General features: G+C 54.5%; 1 protein-coding gene across 1 annotated transcript; it reads right to left on the bottom strand.

Annotated features, from left to right (window-relative positions):
* Positions 1-1,519: 1,519 nt before the first annotated feature.
* Positions 1,520-10,604, bottom strand: DDOST (dolichyl-diphosphooligosaccharide--protein glycosyltransferase non-catalytic subunit). The gene is made up of 11 exons (XM_071575779.1): positions 10,329-10,604; positions 7,857-7,967; positions 7,519-7,605; positions 7,154-7,257; positions 6,252-6,346; positions 5,199-5,292; positions 4,513-4,661; positions 4,099-4,246; positions 3,260-3,380; positions 2,147-2,253; positions 1,520-2,015 (listed from the first exon to the last, which is right to left on the bottom strand). Exons 1-11 carry the CDS (start codon positions 10,465-10,467, stop codon positions 1,866-1,868), a joined length of 1,305 nt encoding a protein of 434 aa, XP_071431880.1. The 5' UTR covers positions 10,468-10,604; the 3' UTR covers positions 1,520-1,865.
* Between the last annotated feature and the right edge of the window lie 10,341 nt (positions 10,605-20,945).

Here is a 20,945-nt window from a genome sequence, read left to right as displayed (position 1 = left end):
GCCCCGCCCCCGCCGCGCGCCCGCACGTGGGAGGGGCCGGAGCGGCCCCGCGGCCTCTGCGCGACCCGAGGGGTCCCTGTGTCCGACCCGGGGGGTCTCTGTGTCCGACCCGAGGGGTCCCTGTGCCCGACCCGGAGGGTCCCTGTGCCCGACCCGGGGGAGTCCCTGTGCCCGACTCGGGGGGTCCCTGTGTCCGACCCGGAGGAGTCCCTGTGCCCGACCCGAGGGGTCCCTGTGTCTCCAGTGGGGCCCTGTGCCCGACCCGAGGGGTCCCTGTGCCCGACCCGAGGGGTCCCTGTGCCCCCCTAGGGGGGTCCCTGTGTCCGACCCGAGGGGTCCCTGTGCCCGAGCCGGGGGGTCCCTGTGTCTGACCCGGGGGGTCCCTGTGCCCCCAATGGGGCCCTGTGCCCGAGCCGGGGGGGTCCCTGTGTCCGAGCCGGGGGGTCCCTGTGCCCCCAATGGGGCCCTGTGCCTGAGCCGGGGGGTCCCTGTGCCCGACCCGGGAGGTCCCTGTGTCCCCAATAGGGAGCTCTGCCCGACCCAAGGGGTCCCTGTGACTGACCCGAGGGGTCCCTGTGTCCGACCCGGGGGGTCCCTGTGTCCGACCCAAGGGGTCCTTGTACCCAACCCGAGGGGTCCCTGTGTCCCCAGTGGTGCCCTGTGCCCCACCCGGGGGGTCCCTGTGCCCGCCTAGGGGGGTCCCTGTGTCCAACCCGAGGGGTCCTTGTGCCTGCCTCGGGGGGTCCCTGTGCCCCCAATGGGGCCCTGTGCCCGATCCAAGGGGTCCCTGTGTCCCCAATGGGGGTCCCTGTGCCCACCCCCTGGGGTCCCTGTGTCCTCGAAGGGTCCCTGTGTCTGGGGGTCCCTGTGCCCCCGAGGGATCCCCACGTCCCCAGGTGACTGTGCCCCACAGTGGTGCCAGTGTTACTGGGGTCCCTGTGCCCTGCAGGGGTGTCCCTGTGGTTCCCGTGTCCCACAGGTCCCTGTGCCCCCCGGGGGTGTCCCTGTGTCCCCAGAGTTCCTTCTGCCCCCCACTGTCCCTGGGTGTCCCTGTGTCCCAGGGATCCCTGTGCTCCCCAAGGATCACTGTCCCTCAGGGGTCCCTCTGCCCCAGGTGTCCCCACATCCTTGGTGGTCCCTGTTTTCCCTGGCTGTGCCTGTGCCCCCGGGTCCCTGTGCCCTCTGGGCATCCCTGTGTCCTGGGATGTCCCAGGCCCTTGGTGAACCTTTGGGGTGTTCCTGAACCCACCTGCTCACTTTTTGGGGCACAGGGTGGCTTTTGGGGCACACTGTCCTCCTCAGTGTGCCTTTGTTGTGCTTCTCAGGGTGCCCCAAGCCCCCTGTGCACCCCAGGCTCCCCCTTTTGCCTTCCAGCATTCACCAGCCTCAGCTCCATCTGACTGTTCCCTTCCAGCCCACCCTGGGAACACCTGGAGCAGGTGAAGGTGATGTGGGGACACACCCCTCAGGTCTGGGGACACATTCAAACACCCCACACCAGGAATTCACTTTGCTCACATCCAGGGCAAAAGGAACGAGACTTTATTTTGATCAGGGAGTTAATTTCCAATTCCATCCAACTCCAAACCAACCCACTCCCATGGCAGAGCAAGACAGACATCACAACTCACCAGTGAATACCAGAGGCATCCCAGTCCTGGGTTTGCAGGCAGTTCAGCAATAGATTCCCTCCCCAAATTTAATTTTCATTCCTATTGATCACCCCAGATGTCAAAACAAAAAGCCCAAACGCAGCCCCCCGGCGTGTCCGGCACCCACCAGTCCTCACACGGACACACCGGAGGGTCCGAGCGCTGCCTGGCCCTGCCTGGGGCCAGCAAAGGGCTCTTCCTCCCACAGGGAGCTCAGTCGGATTTCTCCTTCTCCTTCATGTGCAGGAAGACGATGCTGAACATGAAGAGCCCAACCATCATGGAGAAGGCACCGGCGTAGTAGGGATAGGCCGAGGGGATGAACCGCTCGTACTGTGTGTGCTGCAGGGGCCGCACCGACACCTGCAGGAGGGACGGAGCAGCCCTGGAGCGGGGCAGCCTGGGGGTGTTTCCTCCCAGGAAAGGGGGAGATTGGCTCCCACCAACTCACCTGTGTGGAGGAGCAGAGGTGGGATTGGCTCCCACCAACTCACCTGTGTGGAGGAGTAGAGGTGGGTGTAGCCCAGCCTGTTGTAATCCACCTTGAACTGGAACACGCCGTAGACGTCGGGCAGCTTGAACTGCACACTGTATTTGCCACCTGGGGACGAGACAGGGGTGACACTGGGGGGACACGAGGAGCTGTGCAAGGTGGGAACACCCCCAGTGTGGGGCTGGGGCAGCAACACAGACCTACAGCTGCCCTTGAGGGGCACCCACCGCTCCTTCGGAGGGGGATCCTCCACTGCACTGAAGTGCTGAGGCCTGAACAGCAGGCCCTGAGCCAGAGCTGACCTCTCTACATGAACCTTCCAACCTCATGTTCTATGTAATCACATACCTGCTTATTAGCCAAAATTCCACTTAATTAGAGTATTTACTACGAATGTATCTATCTTTCTCAGAGACTGGGTAAGGCCATGGAAATAGAGGGCTGGGCTTATTGGATTTGAATGTATCTATCTTTATTCCACAGTAGCTGGTCCAAAGTTACTCCAATTTTCCTCTGAAGCCCTGGCCAGGCTTTGGATGAAAACCAAGGAGAGAAGTAAGCAAGGAATTTTCTGCACTAAGTGGTGTGAGTTTGTTTTCCCAGGAGGGGTTCTCTGACCCTTCCCTGTGGCTGGGGCTTCCCAGGTGATGTGCAGGTCTGGAAGATGGGAATGTATTAACGGAGCAACTGGGGATGTATCTTTCTTAATCACTGTAGACACTCTGTAGTTATGACTGGGTGCATTGCTAAGCTTATCCTTTTAAAATTCTTTGCTTCATTTGTAATTCTTTGCTGTTTTGCACTAAAGTAAATTTATACCTTTATTATTTAAAGTTGGTGTCTGGATAGTTCATGTTGACCCTCGTCCCCTGGCAAAACAGGGACCTACTGGTCCTCTTAGGGGGATCCTACATTCCTCTTGGGAGGGGGATCCTACATTCCTCTTGAGGGGAACCCACCATGCCCCTTGAGGGAACCTACCAATCCTCCTGAGATGAACCTACTGTTCCTGTGAGGGGCACCTATTGCTCCTGTGAGGGGCATCTGCTACTCCTGTGAGGGGCACCGGCTGCTCCTGTGAGGGGCACCTGCTGCTCCTGTGAGGGGCACCCACCGTTCCTCTTGAGGAAGGTTCTCACGAAGGGGTCGATGCGGACGAACTCCAGCTGGATGTCGTCCCCGTTGAAGGGCACCCACTTGCCGTCAGCAAGCTGCTCGATGACAATGCTGTACTCCTGGGGCAAACCGGCCAGCGGCGCCTGAGAACGCGCCTCGACCTGCTCTAAGCCCAGGTGTTCCCAGACCCGCTCCGAGCCCGGGTGTTCCCACACCTGCTCCGAACCCAGGTGTTCCCAGACCCACTCTAAGCCCAGGTGTTCCCAGACCCGCTCCGAGCCCAGGAGTTCCCAGACCCGCTCCGAGCCCAGGAGCTCCCACACCTGCCCCGAGCCCAGGCATTCCAAGACCCACTCTGAGCCCAGGCGTTCCCACATCCGCTCCAAGCCCAGGCAATCCCAGACCCGCTCCAAGCCCAGGCGTTCCCACATCCGCTCCAAGCCCAGGCAATCCCAGACCCACTCCAAGCCCAGGCAATCCCAGACCCGCTCCAAGCCCAGGTGTTCCCAGACCCGCTCCAAGCCCAGGCGTTCCCAGACCCGCTCCGAGCCCGGGCGTTCCCAGACCCGCTCCAAGCCCAGGCGTTCCCAGACCCGCTCCGAGCCCGGGCGTTCCCAGACCCGCTCCAAGCCCAGGCAATCCCAGACCCGCTCCGAGCCCAGGTGTTCCCAGACCCACTCCGAGCCCAGGTGTTCCCAGACCCACTCCAAGCCCAGGCGTTCCCACACCCGCTCCGAGCCCAGGCATTCCCACACCCACCCAAGCCCAGGCATTCCCAGACTGACCCCAAGGCACCTCCCCGGTGCCCCCCTGCCCGTGCCGTGCCCGCAGCCTCACCACGAGGTCGGTGACGGTGTAGGCGCTGGGCGGTGCGAGCTCCCCGACGCGGTGGTGGGACACGGCCCCCACGCGCAGCACGCCCTCCTCCTTGAACACCCAGCGGGACAGCGCCACAGCCAGCTCGTAGTTACCTGTCTGTGAGTACCTGCGGAGCAAGGGAGGCTCAGACAGCCCAGGAAACACCCCACGTGCCAGAGCCAAACCGGGAGCAGAGGGAGAGCAACACAAAGCAAGGGAACCTCTTCCCAAAGCTCGTTTTTCCACAAGGCTAAAGAAGGTGTCACCCCGATTTACTGCAAGCTTTGTGCTCCTTCCCAAAGCACAAACACTTGTTGCCTGTTTCCCAGGCCTTCCGCCATCAAACCCCTCCCCAAACATTCCTGAGCCAGGGATGCCAGGAAGCCAAGGCACCTCTTGGAGCCGGGAGTCGCTTTCTGCACGGCAGAGTTGAAGAAGGCATCGCTGAAGAAGTCCAGGGAGCCGCTGAAGACGACGCGGGCGTTGTTCCGGGCCTGCAGCCCCGCGATCAGCAGCGTGTTCTTCCCCACCGCGTGCGGGTACTGCGGGGCGGGAGGAGGGGTCAGTGTGGGGGTAAACAGAGAGGGTTTGCTGTGGGGTGGGACAGTCTGGCTGGGGGTGCACAGGCTGCAACCAAGAGGATCAAGATAAGCAGGAATGGGAGTCAGATTCCCACCCTGGCTGGGACACTTTGACCTAGTCTGGCCTCTCCTCCCAAGCGTTGAGGACACGTGTCAGAATCCCAGACTATTCTGAGTTGGAAGGACCCACAAGGATCATCGAGTCCAGCTCTTAAGTCAATGGCCCACACAGGGGATTGAACCCAGGACCTTGGCATGATTACAGCCAAGTTTTAACCAACTGAGCTGATCTCAGTGTCCCTCACACAGAACACCTTCCCACCTCCAGAGAGCAGAGAGGGAGACTCCCAGGGCAACACTGGGAAGCAGCCAACAGCCTGACCCTTCCAAAACCAATCAGAAGATCAGACACTCCAGGATTTTCCCAAAGTGCTGAAATTTGAGGGAATTAATTGTGAAAGTCAAGCTCAAAATAGGAGAGGAGGTGAGGGAGTGTACCTGAGTGATGGGCTTATCTGGGAAGAAGGAGTAGGAAGTGGAAGAGCCAGTCAGGATATCCAGCACCAGCGGGTTGTCGGGATCAGCCACCATCCTTGCAGGGAAAGCCACGGTGAGCAGCACAAAGACCCCCAAACTCCCCCACCCAGAGGCATATCCAGACACCTGCTCCACCCCACAGACCTCCTCACCCTTTGGCTGGGCCAAGAAACTAAATATTTCCTCAAGATCTATGGTCAAACTCCACTAATTTATTAGGAGCCACTCCTAAGTCAACAACTAAACTCCTCTGAGGAGTTCCCTTTTATTTTTGTTTGAAATCAAGAGAGATTTGTTAAGCTCATGTTAAGAGTGCCCCTACTGTTATGGGTTCACCTAGGTGGGCCTAAATTTGGGCTCTGGAGTTTGGACTAGGCCGAAGCTGTCAGCTGACTTGAGCTGAGCTAACAGCTGACCTCTTCTAGCCAGTAACTTTGTATTCCATACCACATTATGACATCATCTCCAGGGAAGTAGGAACCAGTGTGGGAGTGGTTAAGGCAGTCACTTCTCAGCCTTCCTCTTGGGAGGACACACGATGCTGTCCCAGGGGGGATGGAGAGGACCAGGCCCACCACTGGCTCACAGGGTATTTCAGGAAAGTAAAATGTGTTGTTCTGGGTCTCTCCTTTCTGCTTAAGTTTGTCTCCCTGGGGAATAAGGTTTTTCTTAAGTAATGTGGAGTTAGGACAGTAGAATCTGTGTGTTCGTTATGAAGTTGAGGTGGGGAACTTGTTGTTGCAGACTTGTGTGAGTGTATATTTGTACTCTCTTCTAATTGTCTCTTTCTTTCTGTAAAAATATATGTAGATTTAGTATAAATGCAGTTTGAAGTGTTTTTTTTCCTTTCCCCTCTCTTTTCCTCCCTTTCCCTGGTGTTAGGAGGGAGGCTTTTCTCTCTGTGCTTGGGGGGGTTGGCAGTTGTTTATCCCAAACCAAGACACCTACGCTCAGCTCCCAGTGACACCCTGGGGTCAATTCCTGACCCCCCCATGTCCCCCCACTCCTGCTCACCCCACTCCTCTGAACAGGATGGGGTTCAGAGCTGCCTTCCCCACGATGGTTGGTGCCTTCAGCAGGTTCTCCGTGTCTGCCACGATCAGAGTGTGCTGGGAAAAGAGAGACTGGGCTGGGGTGGTGTCAGGGTCTATGACAACCAGCAGCTTCTCAATTAAAAGTTAATTTTATTCTTACAGACAATCACAGCTGTTGGATGAACGTTGCAGTCTGATTAAAAAGCAAACACCCAGCATTTTTAATTATGATTAAATGAAATTGATACTGATCCAGGAGGACACACAAACTGCCTTTTGGTAAGAACAGCAATACCTGCAGTGTTTTACCTCCCTGGATTCAGTAATGTTCATTCTTAAACCAGGCTGATACTTAAATCCTTAAATCAGAATCCTCAAATCCACACACTGCTTCAACAGTTTAACTTAAATAAAAATTAGCACAACATATTTAGCTCAGACCTTGGTATAGGGTTTGATTTTAAAGTGCTAGATGAGATGAGGGGGAAAATAAAGCAGAACTGTGTGTGTTTCTGTACTGACCTAAAAATCTCTGAAAATCTTTATATTGATCTGAAAACCTCAATGTGAACATTTGGGGCTGAAAATCTCCCTTCCCACATCAGAAGTGTCACACTCAGGGTCTGACACACTTCACCCAGAGGTGAAATTCCCCCACAAACACTTCAGAGGGGTCCAGAACTGGTGTCAGTCACGGTGTCACTGCCTGGGACACAGGGACAATCTGAAACTACAATCTGAAGGATCTGAATGCTGCAACACAGAGTATTTACCACTTTATTGGGAGGAAGGTGGGGGAGCAGAAAAGGGATGGAGTTAAAAAGGGAGAACAAGGACAGAGGATCCATCACTAAACCTTCACTCTTTAGACAACCCATTTACCTGTCCAGGGTCAGATATGTCATAGTTGTGATGGTCAATCACTGCTGTCCTCTCCTCATCAAACTCAATCCCACACTCGCTGCCCAGCTCTCTCAGGGGGTCACCTGCAGGGACACACCAGATTCCCCACCACACCTCACATGAACTCCAAAGAAATTAAATTCACCTTTAAATTCACGTGTTCAATGCTCTAAAAGCAAAACCCTGAGGAGCAACAGGATCTGCCCAGCTAAACTCCCCCTGAACACGTCACTCAAAGCATTTATCAGACCCTGAGGTGCACAGCTGTGCTGTCTGACTGTTTCTGTGGCAGGAGCTCGGTGGCTGCCACCAGCCAGTCCTGCCCATGGCACACCTGCACTCACCAATGTCTGAGCTGGCAGCCACCAGGACGCTGCCCCCGCCGTCGATGAAGGCAGTGATGGTCTCCACGTTGATGTTCCCACCAAAATCTGAAGGCACACAGCAACAATCCATCAAAAGTGCTCAGAAATAACCCCCTGGCAGAACTAAACCACAGTAAATCACCAAATTGCTCCTCCCCAGTGAAAGGACCACGTTCAAAGCCCGTGTGGAGCTGCAGTTTGATACTGGGTAACATCCCCAGTGTAAGATTTCACTAAAATCCACAAAACAGCTGGAAAACCCCTCCCAAAAATGCCACCAAGCTCCAGAGCGCTGGAGTTGCCCCTCCTGCACTGACCTTCTATGGATGGGGAGAAGATGATGAGGTTGTCGTAGAGGAACTCCCCGTATTTTATCAGGGACAGGCCGGCGTCGTCCGCGGTGCGGAAGGTGAGGTCGAAGCCCCTGTCTGCAGCCGTGGCACAGAGGGACAACTTTTCCATGGCAGGATCCAGCATTTTATTTCCCCAAGAAACAGTGGTGGTTTGGAAAAACTGCCCTAGGGGCTTTCTGTGAGCAGCACCAGGGGGTTCCCATACAAACCCAAGGGGATGGATGCCCTGAAGAGCCCCCATGCTGAGTCATAGAATCATAGAGAATCATAGAATCGACTGGGTTGGAAAAGACCTCCAAGATCATCGAGTCCAACCCTTGGTCCAACTCTAGTTCATTTACCAGATCATGGCACCCAGCGCCACGTCCAATCTGTGTTTAAAAATCTCCAGGGATGGTGAATCCACCCCCTCTCCGGGCAGCCCATTCCAATCCCTGAGCACTCTCTCTGTAAAAAATTTTTTTCTGATATCCAACTTAAATTTCCCCTGGCAGAGCTTGAGCCCATCGTGCCCCCTTGTCCTATTGCTGAGTGCCTGGGAGAAGAGACCAACCCCCACCTGGCTATAACTTCCCTTCAGGTAGTTATAGACAGTGATGAGGTCACCTCTGAGCCTCCTCTTCTCCAGGCTAAACAACCCCAGCTCCCTCAGCCTCTCCCCACAGCACTTGTGCTCCAGTCCCTTCACCAGCCTCGTTGCTCTTCTCTGGACCCGCTCCAGCATCTCAATATCCTTTCTGAACTGAGGGGCCCAGAACTGAACACAACACTCAAGGTGTGGCCTCACCAATGCAGAGTACAGGGGAAGGGTCACTGCCCTGGGCCTGATGGTCACGCTAGTTTTGATACAGGACAGGATCCCATTGGCCTTCTTGGCCACCTGGGCACACTGTTGGCTCCTGTTGAGCTTCCTGTCCCTCAGTCCCCCCAGGTCCCTCTGCCTGGCTGCTCTCCAGCCACTCTGTGCCCAGCCTGGAGCGCTGCAGGGGGTTGTTGTGGCCAAAGGGCAGGACCCGTCACTTGGCCTTGTTGAACTTCATCCCATTGCAATCAGCCCATCTCTCAAGTTGTCACACTGAAGGATGTTGTCACACATCAATGGGGACCAACATGGCAGAGGACCCGAAACACAGGGAGAACAGCCCCAACCTCCTCCCCAGTTCTGACCAGGGCACCCCAAACACTCCCCTCTCCAACCAGGAAATCCCCATCTCCTCCCTCAGCCCAGCACAGGGTCCCCAATCCCCTCCCTCTGCCTGAGCAGGGGCCTCCAGCTGTCCCCTCTCACCCCACTGAACCCCAATCTCTCCCTCAGGCCTGTGCTGGGTCCCCCTCACTCCCTCACCCTGCCAGGGGTCCTCTGCCTTCTTCATTCTCACCAGGGGAACCCAAACAACCCCCTCTCACCCAGGGAATGCCAATCTGCTCCCTCAGCCAGGCCACCCCAGACACTCCCCCTCCCCTCAGAAAACCCCAATCTCATCCCTCACAGTGACCAGGGGACCCCAAACACCCCCTTTTCCCTCAGGGAATCCCAAACACTCCCTCTCCCCTCAGAAACCCCCAATCTCATCTCTCACAGTGACCAGGGGACCTCAAACACTCGCTTTTCCCTCAGGACACCCCAATTTCCTCCCCTATTCTCTACCAGGGGACCTCAAGCACCCTCTCTACCCTCAAGGAACCCCAAACACTCCCTCTTCCCTCAGGTAACCCAAATATCCTCCTCTGTTCTGACACAGGGACCCCAAACATCCCCTTTTCCCTCAGTTCACACCAATCTTCTCCCCCTATTCCAACCAGGGGACCCCAAACCCCCCTTTCCCCTCAGAAAACCCCAATCTCATCCCTCACAGTGACCAGGGGATTCCAAACACTCCCTTTTTCCACAGGTTATCCCAATCTCCTCCTCTATCCTGACCAGGTCACCCCAAACAGACCCTCTTCCCTCGGGTCACCCCAAACATTTCCTTTTCCCTCAGGTCACCCCAGTTTCCTGCCCTATTCCAACCAGGGGACCCCCAAGCACCCCCTCTTCCCTCAGGGAACCCCAAACACTCCCTTTCCCCTCATGGCACCCCAACCTCCTTTCCTATTCCGACCAAGGCACCCAAACACTCCCTTTTCCCTCAGACCACCCCATTCTCCTCCCCCATCCTAACCAGGGCGCCCCAAACACCTCCTTTCCCCTCAGAAAACCACAATCTCATCCCTCACAGTGACCAGGGGACCTCAAACGCCTCCTTTTCCCTCAGGGCACCTCAAACACTCCCTTTTCCCTCAGACCACCCCATTCTCCTCCCCCATCCTAACCAGGACACCCCAAACCCACCCCTTCCCCTCAGATCCCCCCCAACCTCCTCCCCCACCCCAACCCCTCTCCCCCTCATCCCCACCCAACCCCTTCCCCCGCTCCCCCTCTCCCTTTCCCCGTACCCGCGAGGCTGCGGAAGAACATGGAATGCGTATCCCGAAGGTTCCCATTCTCCAGCAGTACCAGAGTGCGGGGTCCCCCCTCAGCAACCGCCGCCAGCCCCGCCAGGAGCCCCCACACCCACAGCGCGCCCGCCGCCATCTTGGACCCTGGCACGGTCTGAGAGCAGGGACTCCCTCAAAGGCGGGCAAACCAGCAGCCAATCAGCGCCGGCGCCGCGCTGTCTCCGACCAATCAGCTCCAGCGTCGCGTGGCAGACAGCCAATCGGAGATCGACAGCTCCGTGAGGCGGCGCGGGAGGTGTCGCGACAGTCGCGAGGCGATGAGGCTGCAGCGGAGGGTGGGGAGGGGGGCAGTGGCGGGGCCTGAATGGGCCTCGCCGCCCACCCCCCCCCCCCCCCCCGCCCTCCACGGCGGCCTGGCCCGCTCACATCTGCGATGGGCTCGGATTTGTCGTCTGTCGCGACGTCCCGACGGATCCCTGCCACGCGCTGCCTTGCATCGTGGTAGTGTTCGAATTTTCCGGGCAAACTTTGCTGTACGTCGGAGGTGTTGTGTGTGAGTGAAACCCGAATGTGGTAGAGTTGCAGAGGTGTGGGAGCATCGCCTTACCTGTGATACCCTTCTCTTACCTGTGATATCCTTCTCTTACCTGTGATATCCTTCTCTTACCTGTGATACCCTTCTCTTACCTGTGATACCATCCACTCACCTGTGGTACCATCCCCGATCCCACTGCACCATCCTCTCACCTGAGGCACCATCTCCTTACCTGTCACACCATCCTCTCACCTGTGATACCCTTCTCTTACGTGTGATACCGTCCTCTCGTGTCTGATACCATCCCCCTCACCTGTGGTACCACCCCCTGACCTGCAGCACCATCCTCTCACCTGAGGCACCATCCAATACCTGTCACACCATCCCCTTACCCGTGGTACCATCCCCTTACCCGTGGTACCATCCCCTTACCCGTGGCACCATCCCCTTACCTGTGGCACCATTCTTTCACCTGTGGTACCAACACTTAACACCATCCTGTCATCTGTGGCACCATCCCTTTACCTGTGGTACCATCCCCAAACCCACAGCACCATCATCTTACCTATTGCACCATCCTCTCACCTGTGGTACTCTCCTCTTACCTGTGGTACCATCCTCTCACCTGCAGCACCCTCACCCACAGCACCATTGCCTCACCTGAGGCACAATCCAATACCTGTCATACCACCCTCTCACCTGTAGCACCATCCCCTTACCTGTGGCACCGTCCTCTCACCTGAGGCACTAACCCTTAACACCATCCTTTCACCTGTGGTACCCACCCCTTACCTGTGGTACTATCCCCTTACTTGTGGTACCATCCTTTCACCTGTGGTACCATCCTCATACTTGTGGTACCGTCCCCAAACCCACAGCACCATCCCCTTACCTGCAGCACCATCCTCTCACCTGTGATACCCTCCTCTTACCTGCAGCACTATCCTGTCACGTGTGGCACCACCCCCTTACCTGTCACACCATCCTCTCACCTGTGGTACCATCCTTTCACCTGTGGCACCCTCCCCTTACCTGTCACACCATCCTCTCACCTGTGGTACCATCCTTTCACCTGTGGCACTGTCCTCTCACCTGTGATACCCTTCTCTTACCTGTGGTACCATCCTCTCACCTGTGGTACCACCCCCAAACCCACAGCACCATCCTCTCACCTGTGGTACCTTCCTCTCATCTATTGCACCATCCTCTCATGTGTGATACCATCCCCTCACCTGAGACACCATCCCCTTACCTGTCACACCCTCCCCTCACCTGAGACACCATCCCCTTACCTGTCACACCCTCCTCTCACCTGAGACACCATCCCCTTACCTGTCACACCCTCCCCTCACCTGAGACACCATCCCCTTACCTGTCACACCCTCCTCTCACCTGAGACACCATCCCCTTACACACACACCATCTCCTTACTCCCAGCACAATCCCCCTTACCTGTGGTACCATCCTCTCACTTGTGGTATCACCCCCTTACCTGCAGCACCATCCTCTCACCTGAGGCACCATCCCCAAACCCACAGCACCATCCTCTCACCTGCAACACCCTCCTCTTACCCACAGCACCCTCCCCTCGCCTGTCACACCATCCTCTCACCTGTGGTACCCTCCCCTTGCCTGTCACATCATCCTCTCACCTGTGGCACCCTCCCCTTACCTGTCACATCATTCTCTCACCTGTGGTACCCTCCCCTTGCCTGTCACACCATCCTCTCACCTGTGGCACCCTCCCCTTGCCTGTCACATCATCCTCTCACCTGTGGCACCCTCCCCTCGCCTGTCACACCATCCTCTCACCTGTGGCACCCTCCCCTTGCCTGTCACATCATCCTCTCACCTGTGGCACTGTCCCCTCGCCTGTCACACCATCCTCTCACCTGTGGCACCCTCCCCTTGCCTGTCACACCATCCTCTCACCTGTGGTACCCTCCCCTTGCCTGTCACATCATTCTCTCACCTGTGGCACCCTCCCCTTGCCTGTCACACCATCCTCTCACCTGTGGCACCCTCCCCTCACCTGCAGGCAGGTGTGTTTTTTCCTATGACAGGCTCTGGAACTTTCCAGCAGCCCATTTCCTCATCCCACATGGATTTCCCCGGCCTTCCCCAGGTTGCTGTGGCTGCACCTGCCCCAGGAGCTGCTGGCAGAACTCCAGGTGTGACTCCTCAGGTGCTCCATCCCAAACTCCACCTGCAGGTCCTGGATCTCCAGAGCTGGGACACAAACCAAGTCCTTGGGGTTACAGGGGAGAGACCCAGAGTTGGTGGGAGCACAGGAATTTGGCAGGCAGAGGGATGGGAAAGGCACACAGGAAAGCTTCAATATTTGGGAAAATTTCTAATTGAGTTAAAAATTAGATGAGATTTTTGTGGAGAGATTATCCCATGTCTGTTTTAATGAAAGATTTCTCGTGTTTCTCCACAATGCCAAGTTTTGAACAGTTCTGAAGTTACTAATGTGGTTTGTGTCCAGTGATAAGAAACTCTTGGGAGTTCCTAATTTCATTAAAAAGGTTCAATATTTCTTTGATAACCCAAATACCCAAGTCCTTCATGTGCAGCTTTGGGACTGTACACACAAATGTCAATGTTTTTGAAGCTCCTCTGGTTCTGCCTCAAAAAATTGGAGCCCAACTGGTTTTCAGATGTTTTGAAAATGAAGATTTTACATGTGCAATTGAAGAGCATGACTTTTATATTTTATTCTTCCCCCCAGAAGATACCTGAGGTGCTCAGAACTGGCAGGAGCTGCAACAGATCCGTAGGTCAGTAGAGGGAGTTCCATCCCTCCCATCCCAGCACATCCTCCTGCAGCAGGAGGGGGTTTCACACAGGTGGGGTTTGGCGTTTCAGCAGCTTCACTTCCCACCGTGGGGGCTGTTGGGTCTGGGATTTCATAGAAACTCACACAGACAATGTGGTTTATGAGATATGGTGACAGAGACAGGGCCATTCTCTAAACCTACTGCCCTGAACACCTCTGCCTGCTGCTGGTGGGGCTGTGGCAGCAGCTGGACATCAGCCCAGGTGTGCCCAGGTGGGCAGGAGGCCAAAGGCACCTGGCTGGGCCCAGCACTGGTCTGGCCAGTGGTCCCTGTGCTGGGCACGGCTGGACCCTCAGGGCAGGGCCATGGAGGGGCTGGAGGTGCCCAGGGAAGGGGCTGGAGCAGCAGGAGAGGCTGAGGGAGCTGGGAGGGCTCAGCTGGAGCAAAGGAGTCTCAGGGGGCACCTTCTGGCTCTGCAGTCCCTGCCAGGAGGGGCAGCCGGGACAGGGGGTCGGGCTGTGCCCCAGGGCACAGGGACAGGAGCAGAGGGCACGGCCTCAGGCTGGGCCAGGGCAGGCCTGTGTGTCCTGTGTGTCTGCACAGGACCTGGAGCAGAGCAGGTTTGCTCAGGTTGGCCAGCACTGACCCAAATTGGCTGAAAACAGCCTCTTAATTATCTCCAAACCCTCCAAAACTGCTCATTCTCCCCCAGAACTGACCTGCTGTTCTGCTGCTCTGCTCCTCTCAGGTCATCTTCCCTTTCCTTTGCTCCATGGATGAGGGAATGCAGGGATTCAGCCCTGGCCCTGCTGAGCTCAGCTTTGAAAGCCCCACTCCCTCAGCCCCAACCCTTCCTGCCCAGTCTGCACAGCACTGGGGCCCAACAATGTAATTAAAAGAGCATTTTCCCTTGTTTGCCACAAAAGGAATAGGATTATTCCCTGCAATAGGACTATTAACAATTGACATACAATAAAAAGAATGGTTTCTTTGGAGATCTCTCCACTCATAGAGAGAGTTGCCCACAAATTACAGGCACTGCTGTTCTGCATTTCACAGCAGCTCCTTTTTGAGCCCGGAGAGGCCCCACAGGGTGAGCACACACCACAGGAAAGCTACAGCAGTGCTCAAAACCCCACAGAACTTTGCAGATCCAAGCTCTGTTATCCACAATGTATCTTAGGCTGATCATTTCTAGTCTTAATATATTTCCCCAAAATGGGGTGGGTGAGAAATCAGTAGAATTCACTTAAATTATATATTTCTGGAACAGCCTGAGCCCCTGGACTGTTTCAGTGTGAGGTGTTGTGCTCTGACCAAGGGAATTCTCTCAGGTCACCTCTTGCCCAGAGGAAAATCTTCCAGCCAGGCCATCTCTGAGGTGGGCTGAGCACGAGCCTCAGGCCTGAACTTCCCAGCCCAGCCCTGCCCTCCACATCCTGGGTCTAATAATCCTGGAATGGGATTGCTGGGACATTTTGCTGTCAGTTGTGGCTGAGGTGTGGCAAACACTGTCAGATGCAGGAGCTGGAGGCAAAAGTGGCCTCAGTGATGGAGAGAGTCCTGGGGACGTGCTCTGCTCCATCCATTCTCAACAGGACACCTGTTGCCTCAGCTGCAGGGACATGGCAGAGCTCCACAGACCCCAAAAGAACCTTTTGCAGGAGGAAAAGGAGCTGCCACCATAACCTGTGTGGGCACTTGAGGCTCCCCTGCCTGCAGCTTCAGGCAGGGGTTGTTACAGGAACACGCTCTGACATCCAAACCTGCTGGCAGGAACATCTCCAGATTTTTGGCTCATGGTTCTGGAAATCTGCCAGGAGTTAGTCTGGGGGTAAAAACAGCCTGGGGAAGAGAAGGCTCCAGGGACACCTGAGAGCCTCTTTCAGGCCCTGAAGGGGCATCAGGAGAGCTGGAGAGGGACTGGGGAGAAGGGATGGAGGGCAGCTTAGGGCTGGGCCATTCCCAGGCTGTTGTGTTTCTGCCACTGCTGAGACTGAACAACTTTGGTTTGGGATAGGATCATAGAATCAGAGAATGGATTGGGTTGGAAAAGCCCTCTGAGATCATCAAGTCCAACCCTTGGGCCAACTCCAGTCCCTTTACCAGATCATGGCACTCAGTGCCACGGCCAAGCTCAGTTGAAAAACCTCCAGGGATGGGGAATCCACACCCTCTCTGGGCAGCCCATTCCAAAGCCTGAGCACTCTCTCTGCAAAGAATTTCTACCTGATATCCATCTTAAATTTCCCCTGGCAGAGCTTGAGCCCATCGTGCCCCCTTGTCCTATTGCTGAGTGCCTGGGAGAAGAGACCAACCCCCACCTGGCCAGAACTTCCCTTCAGGCAGTTCCAGACAGTGCTGAGGTCACCTCTGAGCCTCCTCTTCTCCAGGCTAAACACCCCCAGCTCCCTCAGCCTCTCCCCACAGCACTTGTGCTCCAGTCCCTTCTCCAGCCTCGTTGCTCTTCTCTGGCCCCGCTCCAACCCCTCAATCTCTTGCCTCAACTGAGGGGCCCAGAACTGAACACAACACTCAAGGTGTGGCCTCCCCAAGGCAGAGTCCAGGGGAAGGGTCACTGCCCTGGGCCTGCTGGCCACGCTAGTTTGGATCCAGGCCAGGATCCCATTGGCCTTCTTGGCCACCTGGGCACACTGTTGGCTCCTGTTGAGTTTCCTGTCCCTCAGTCCCCCCAGGTCCCTCTGCCTGGCTGCTCTCCAGCCACTCTGTGCCCAGCCTGGAGCGCTGCAGGGGGTTGGTGTGGCCAAAGGGCAGGACCTGTACTTGGCCTTATTGAACTTCATCCCATTGGAATCAGCCCATCTCTCCAGTCTATCCAGGTCCCTCTGCAGAGCCCTCCTGCCTTCCAGCAGATTGACACTCCCTCCCAACTTGGTGTCATCAGCAAATTTGCTGATGATGGACTCAATCCCCTCATCTAAATCATCAATAAAGATGTTAAACAGGACTGGACCCAACACAGACCCCTGGGGAACACCACTGGTGACCGGCCCCAGCTGGATGCAGCTCCACTCACCAGCACTCTCTGGGCCCGGCCCTCCAGCCAGCTCCTAACCCAGCAGAGGGTACACCTGTCCAAGCCATGGGCTAGCAGCTTTTCCAGGAGTATATTATGGGAGACAGTGTCAAAGGCCTTGCTGAAGTCCAGATGGACACACCCACAGCCTTATCCTCATCCACCAGGTGGGTCACCTGATCGTAAAAAGAGATCAGGTTGGTCAGACAGGACCTGCCCCTCCTAAACCCCTGTTGGCTGGGCCTAATCCCCTGTCCACCCTGAAGGTGCTGTGTGATTGCACTCAGGATGATCTGCTCCATAACCCTGCCAGGCACCGAGGTCAGGCTGGCAGGTACACTGTATGGCTTGGCACATCATTCCATGGGATTCCAGAGGCATTGAATGTTGGACATCGGGGTGTTGATTGAATATTGGACATCGGAGTGTTGATTGAATATTGGACATCTGGGTGTTGATTGAATATTGGACATCTGGGTGCTGATTGAATATTGGACATTGGGGTGTTGATTGAATATTGGGCATTGGGGTGTTGATTGAATATTGTACATCGGGGTGTTGATTGAATATTGGACATCGGGGTGTTGATTGAATATTGGACATTGGGGTGTTACTGAATATGCCATAAAGATTTAGCAACAGAGCAACTATAAGCAAGACATGAACTTAGTTGAATGATGCCATGAATGACCCTTCCCCCAAAAACAGGACTCTGAGCCACGTTAGTGCAGGGTAAGATAAAAAGTAAAGGTCCTTTAATATCCCAGGCCTACAGCCCACAGGGATACAGGATGACATGCATGTGTCCCAGTTCTTGTTTCCATGGCTTTTATAATAAGATCCCTCCAATCATTGCTTTACACATTTCTCAGTCCAGCCACAGTCCCACCCCTGTCCAACCCCCGGAATTGGGTCTGGGGTCGTCAAGACCCTCTGTCTTCATCAACTCCTCTTCCTCAGGCACACAAAGGTCTCTTGGAGTTCATCCAGTTCTGGCTTTTGGGTCACTCTGACCTGTGTTTATGTTTCATTCTGTGGGCCTTCTGATATCCTTCAGCTCTTTACCTTGGAAAGGAGTCTGAACAAGATCAATCAACTAAAGGAATTTGAGCTCCCTGTTCTGGGACAGGGGTAGTGATAGAAAGGCATTAAACTTAAACTGTTAGAAATATTAACCCTCTAAAAATCTACAACTACTGTGTTCCTAAAATCTATAAAATGTGAAAATCAGAACAAAAACTCCTTTGGCATCATGAACATACAAAAAGGGAGTAAAAGAAGAAAGCCAAAGTTAATGGCTAAGCAGCCTTTTGATACAAGATAATACAACATAAACAAAGATTAAGGTGCCTCAGCACAACGGGAGACAGACACAGTTAAGACAAGGAGGGAGTACCCCAAGTGAGAGAGAGAAAACCTGAGCAACTGAACCTGAGCAACTGAATCTGAGCAACTGAACCTGAGCAACTGAACCTGAGCAACTGAACCTGAGCAACTGAACCTGAGCAACTGGACATCTCTAGTAAAAATTTAAGCTGAGAATATCGAAATCCTTCCTGACAGAATCAGATGGGAAGATTTAAAAAGGCAATAATTTCACAAGAAATAAAGAATATTTATGTTTTGACTGTATATAAGCACAGCCTGTGGGTTCTATGGTTGTGCTACTGACAGAGCAGGGACTCTGGGGTTACACCCAGAGCTGTTTTACTCTGTTCTTTTCATTACCTATACAATTAAAACTACCCTTTTTGTTGAGTGACTTGGTCCTTCTGGTTGGTCATTTATAACACCAGGGCCATGGAGAGGAAAGGGTTGGACACACATTCCTGGGGCTCCTGTCCCAAGTGCTGGACCACACTCTTGGATGTCCACATTCCACTCTTGGATGTCCACATTCCACTCTAGGATGTCCACATTCCACTCTTGGATGTCCACATTCCACTCTAGGATGTCCACATTCCACTCTAGGATGTCCACATTCCACTCTTGGATGTCCACATTCCCAAAGACTGCAACCCAAATTCAAGGAAAAGCTCCTTCAGCATTCCAAGCACAGAAAGCACCAGGATTTTAGCAGAATCCACCCTTTCCCAGCTGGACTGGCACAAAGTTCCATTTTAAGGCTCTGGGTAATACCTAAACATGAGCAGTGACTCATCTGAGGAGGAAAGATAAAGGTTCATAGATAAACACCAAGAACTCCAAAAATCTGTTGCCCTGGGATGTTTCCTGTTACAACAATGGAACTGCTACAACTGTGGAACTGAACATTTGCCCCTGAGCAAACTTGTTTCCCTCCAGATCTTCGTGGCCTGTTAAGACATGGGAGAGCTGGGGGGAAAAAATAGATTAAAAATTAAAACACCCTCTCAGTGTCTTTTCTGGGTGCTGGACAACCCCAAAAAGTAGGTTTTCTATCCCTTTTCCTCCTTCCCCAAGTTCATGTAAACACTGGCAGGCAATGAAGAGGCTGTTTGGTCCCTGCCAGTCCTTTCCCCATTGGCTGTTTGTTCCCAGCTCAGAGCTCTGTGGTTTGGTCCCTGTGCTGTAACAGTCCCCAAGCTCTGCCTGAAATGCCTCCAGCAGCCCCAAACCTTCCCCAGTTGCCCCCCAGCCCCTTGCCCAGGGCTGGTGGCAGAGGCCAGGCCAAACCTTTGATGTTATCTCATTGTCCCAGTTCAGCAGGTGGGACCAGTTCATCCCTGTGTGGGGTGACCAAAGCTGGGCATTCTCCCCCCTCCATTCATTCCCAGCAACTGTTCCCAGTGGCCCATTGGCAGCAGCTGCCCAGGGCACAGCTGAGCCCTCAGGCTGGGAGCTGGCTGGGAAAGAAGCCTGGCAGAGGAGCTGGGAGAACTGCCCTGCAGGGACTCCTTGGCACCTCCACACCCACCTGAGGGCTCAGCTCTGCTCAGGGGCCAGCAACGATTCCAAACTCCCCCCTGACTGCCAGAGTCAGATCCCCCAGTGTGGAACTCCCTGCCCTGGGGGAGGCACTGGGGGCTCCCACCTGGGCCTAAGGGGAGAGAATCTTGGGGGTTTGGGGACTGGGGGACCACTCATTGGATCCAGAGGAGGAGCAGACCCTGGACAGGAGGAGCCCACCACTCTCCACCAGACTGTGCCATCATCTGCACCAACAGGTTTGTCCCTTCCTTTTCCTTTGGACTCGAGGGCACCACGTGGGGCTCAGCACAGGGGCCACCAAACCCCCCTGTGTTTGTGCCCCAGGGGGTGGGTGGCACTGCTGGGGTTGGGGGTTAAACCCAATTTCTCTTTGTGCCATTGCATTTACTGTGTTATTGTTATTAAATCGTAACTCTGATAATCTCTCCCAAACTGGGCTCATTTCTCCTGCCCCTTGACCTGTAAACCAGCACACTCATTGCAGTGCAATCCTTGAACTTCTTTTATTTAAAGGAATAAAACATCTGCTTCTCCTCATATGGTAAAAATGCTGATGGTATCTTGGCCCTGCAGGCTGGGATTGGCCATAATTTCCAAATCTGCTCCTTAAAGGAGTCCACATATTGCAGAGATCCTTTCAAGTATCAGCTCCCTGGGAATTATAATTTACTCCAGGCCCACCCAGCAGAGGTTTGAAATTCTCTGTGCTCCTCTCCAGAAAACCTGTTTCACAACAGAAATACCAACTTCATCAACTATTTCAATTAATGATCCCCCCAGCAGAACCATCCAGGGTTTGTGCCAGAACCCTCAATGTTCTCCTCAGATATCCCTGATGTTTCCAGCTGCCAGAGCTGCAGGTTCCCCACCTGCCACCCTGTTCCATGTGATGTCTCAAAGCTTTAAATCAGAGGAATTCAGGCTCAATGAAGAGCCCTGCACCAATCTGGAGCACTGTCTTGGTTTGGGATAAGCAACTGCCAACCCCCCCCAAGCACAGAGAGAAAAGCCTCCCTCCTAACACCAGGGAAAGGGAGGAAAAGAGAAGGGAAAGAAAAAAACACTTCAAACTGCATTTATACTAAATCTACATGTATTTTTTCACAGAAAGAAAGAGACAATTAGAAGAGAGTACAAATATACACTCACACAAGTCTGCAACAACAACAAAGTCCAGTTCCCCACCTCAACTTCTGAACGAACACACAAATTCTACTGTCCTAACTCCACATTACTTGAGAAAAACCTTATTCCCCAGGGAGACAAACCCAAGCAGAAAGGAGAGACCCAGAACAACACATGTTACTTTCATGAAATACCCTGTGAGCCAGTGGTGGGCCTGGTCCTCTCCA

Source organism: Pithys albifrons, chromosome 22 (genome assembly GCF_047495875.1).
Source record: "Pithys albifrons albifrons isolate INPA30051 chromosome 22, PitAlb_v1, whole genome shotgun sequence".
In the NCBI taxonomy this organism is placed as follows: Eukaryota; Metazoa; Chordata; class Aves; order Passeriformes; family Thamnophilidae; genus Pithys; species Pithys albifrons.
Note: the sequence above shows the minus strand (reverse complement) of the source record. Positions and strands in the feature narration are given on the sequence as shown.

What these genes read in the sequence shown, in the direction of transcription:
- DDOST (XM_071575779.1), bottom strand. Translation starts at nt 10,467, where the DNA reads ATGGCGGCGGGCGCGCTGTGGGTGTGGGGGCTCCTGGCGGGGCTGGCG. An exon ending in CTTCTCCCCATCCATAGAAG is followed by an intron (nt 7,606 to 7,856) that starts GTCAGTGCAGGA and finishes GTGTGCCTTCAG; the next exon opens with ATTTTGGTGGGAACATCAAC. An exon ending in ATCCTGTTCAGAGGAGTGGG is followed by an intron (nt 5,293 to 6,251) that starts GTGAGCAGGAGT and finishes TTTCCCTGCAAG; the next exon opens with GATGGTGGCTGATCCCGACA.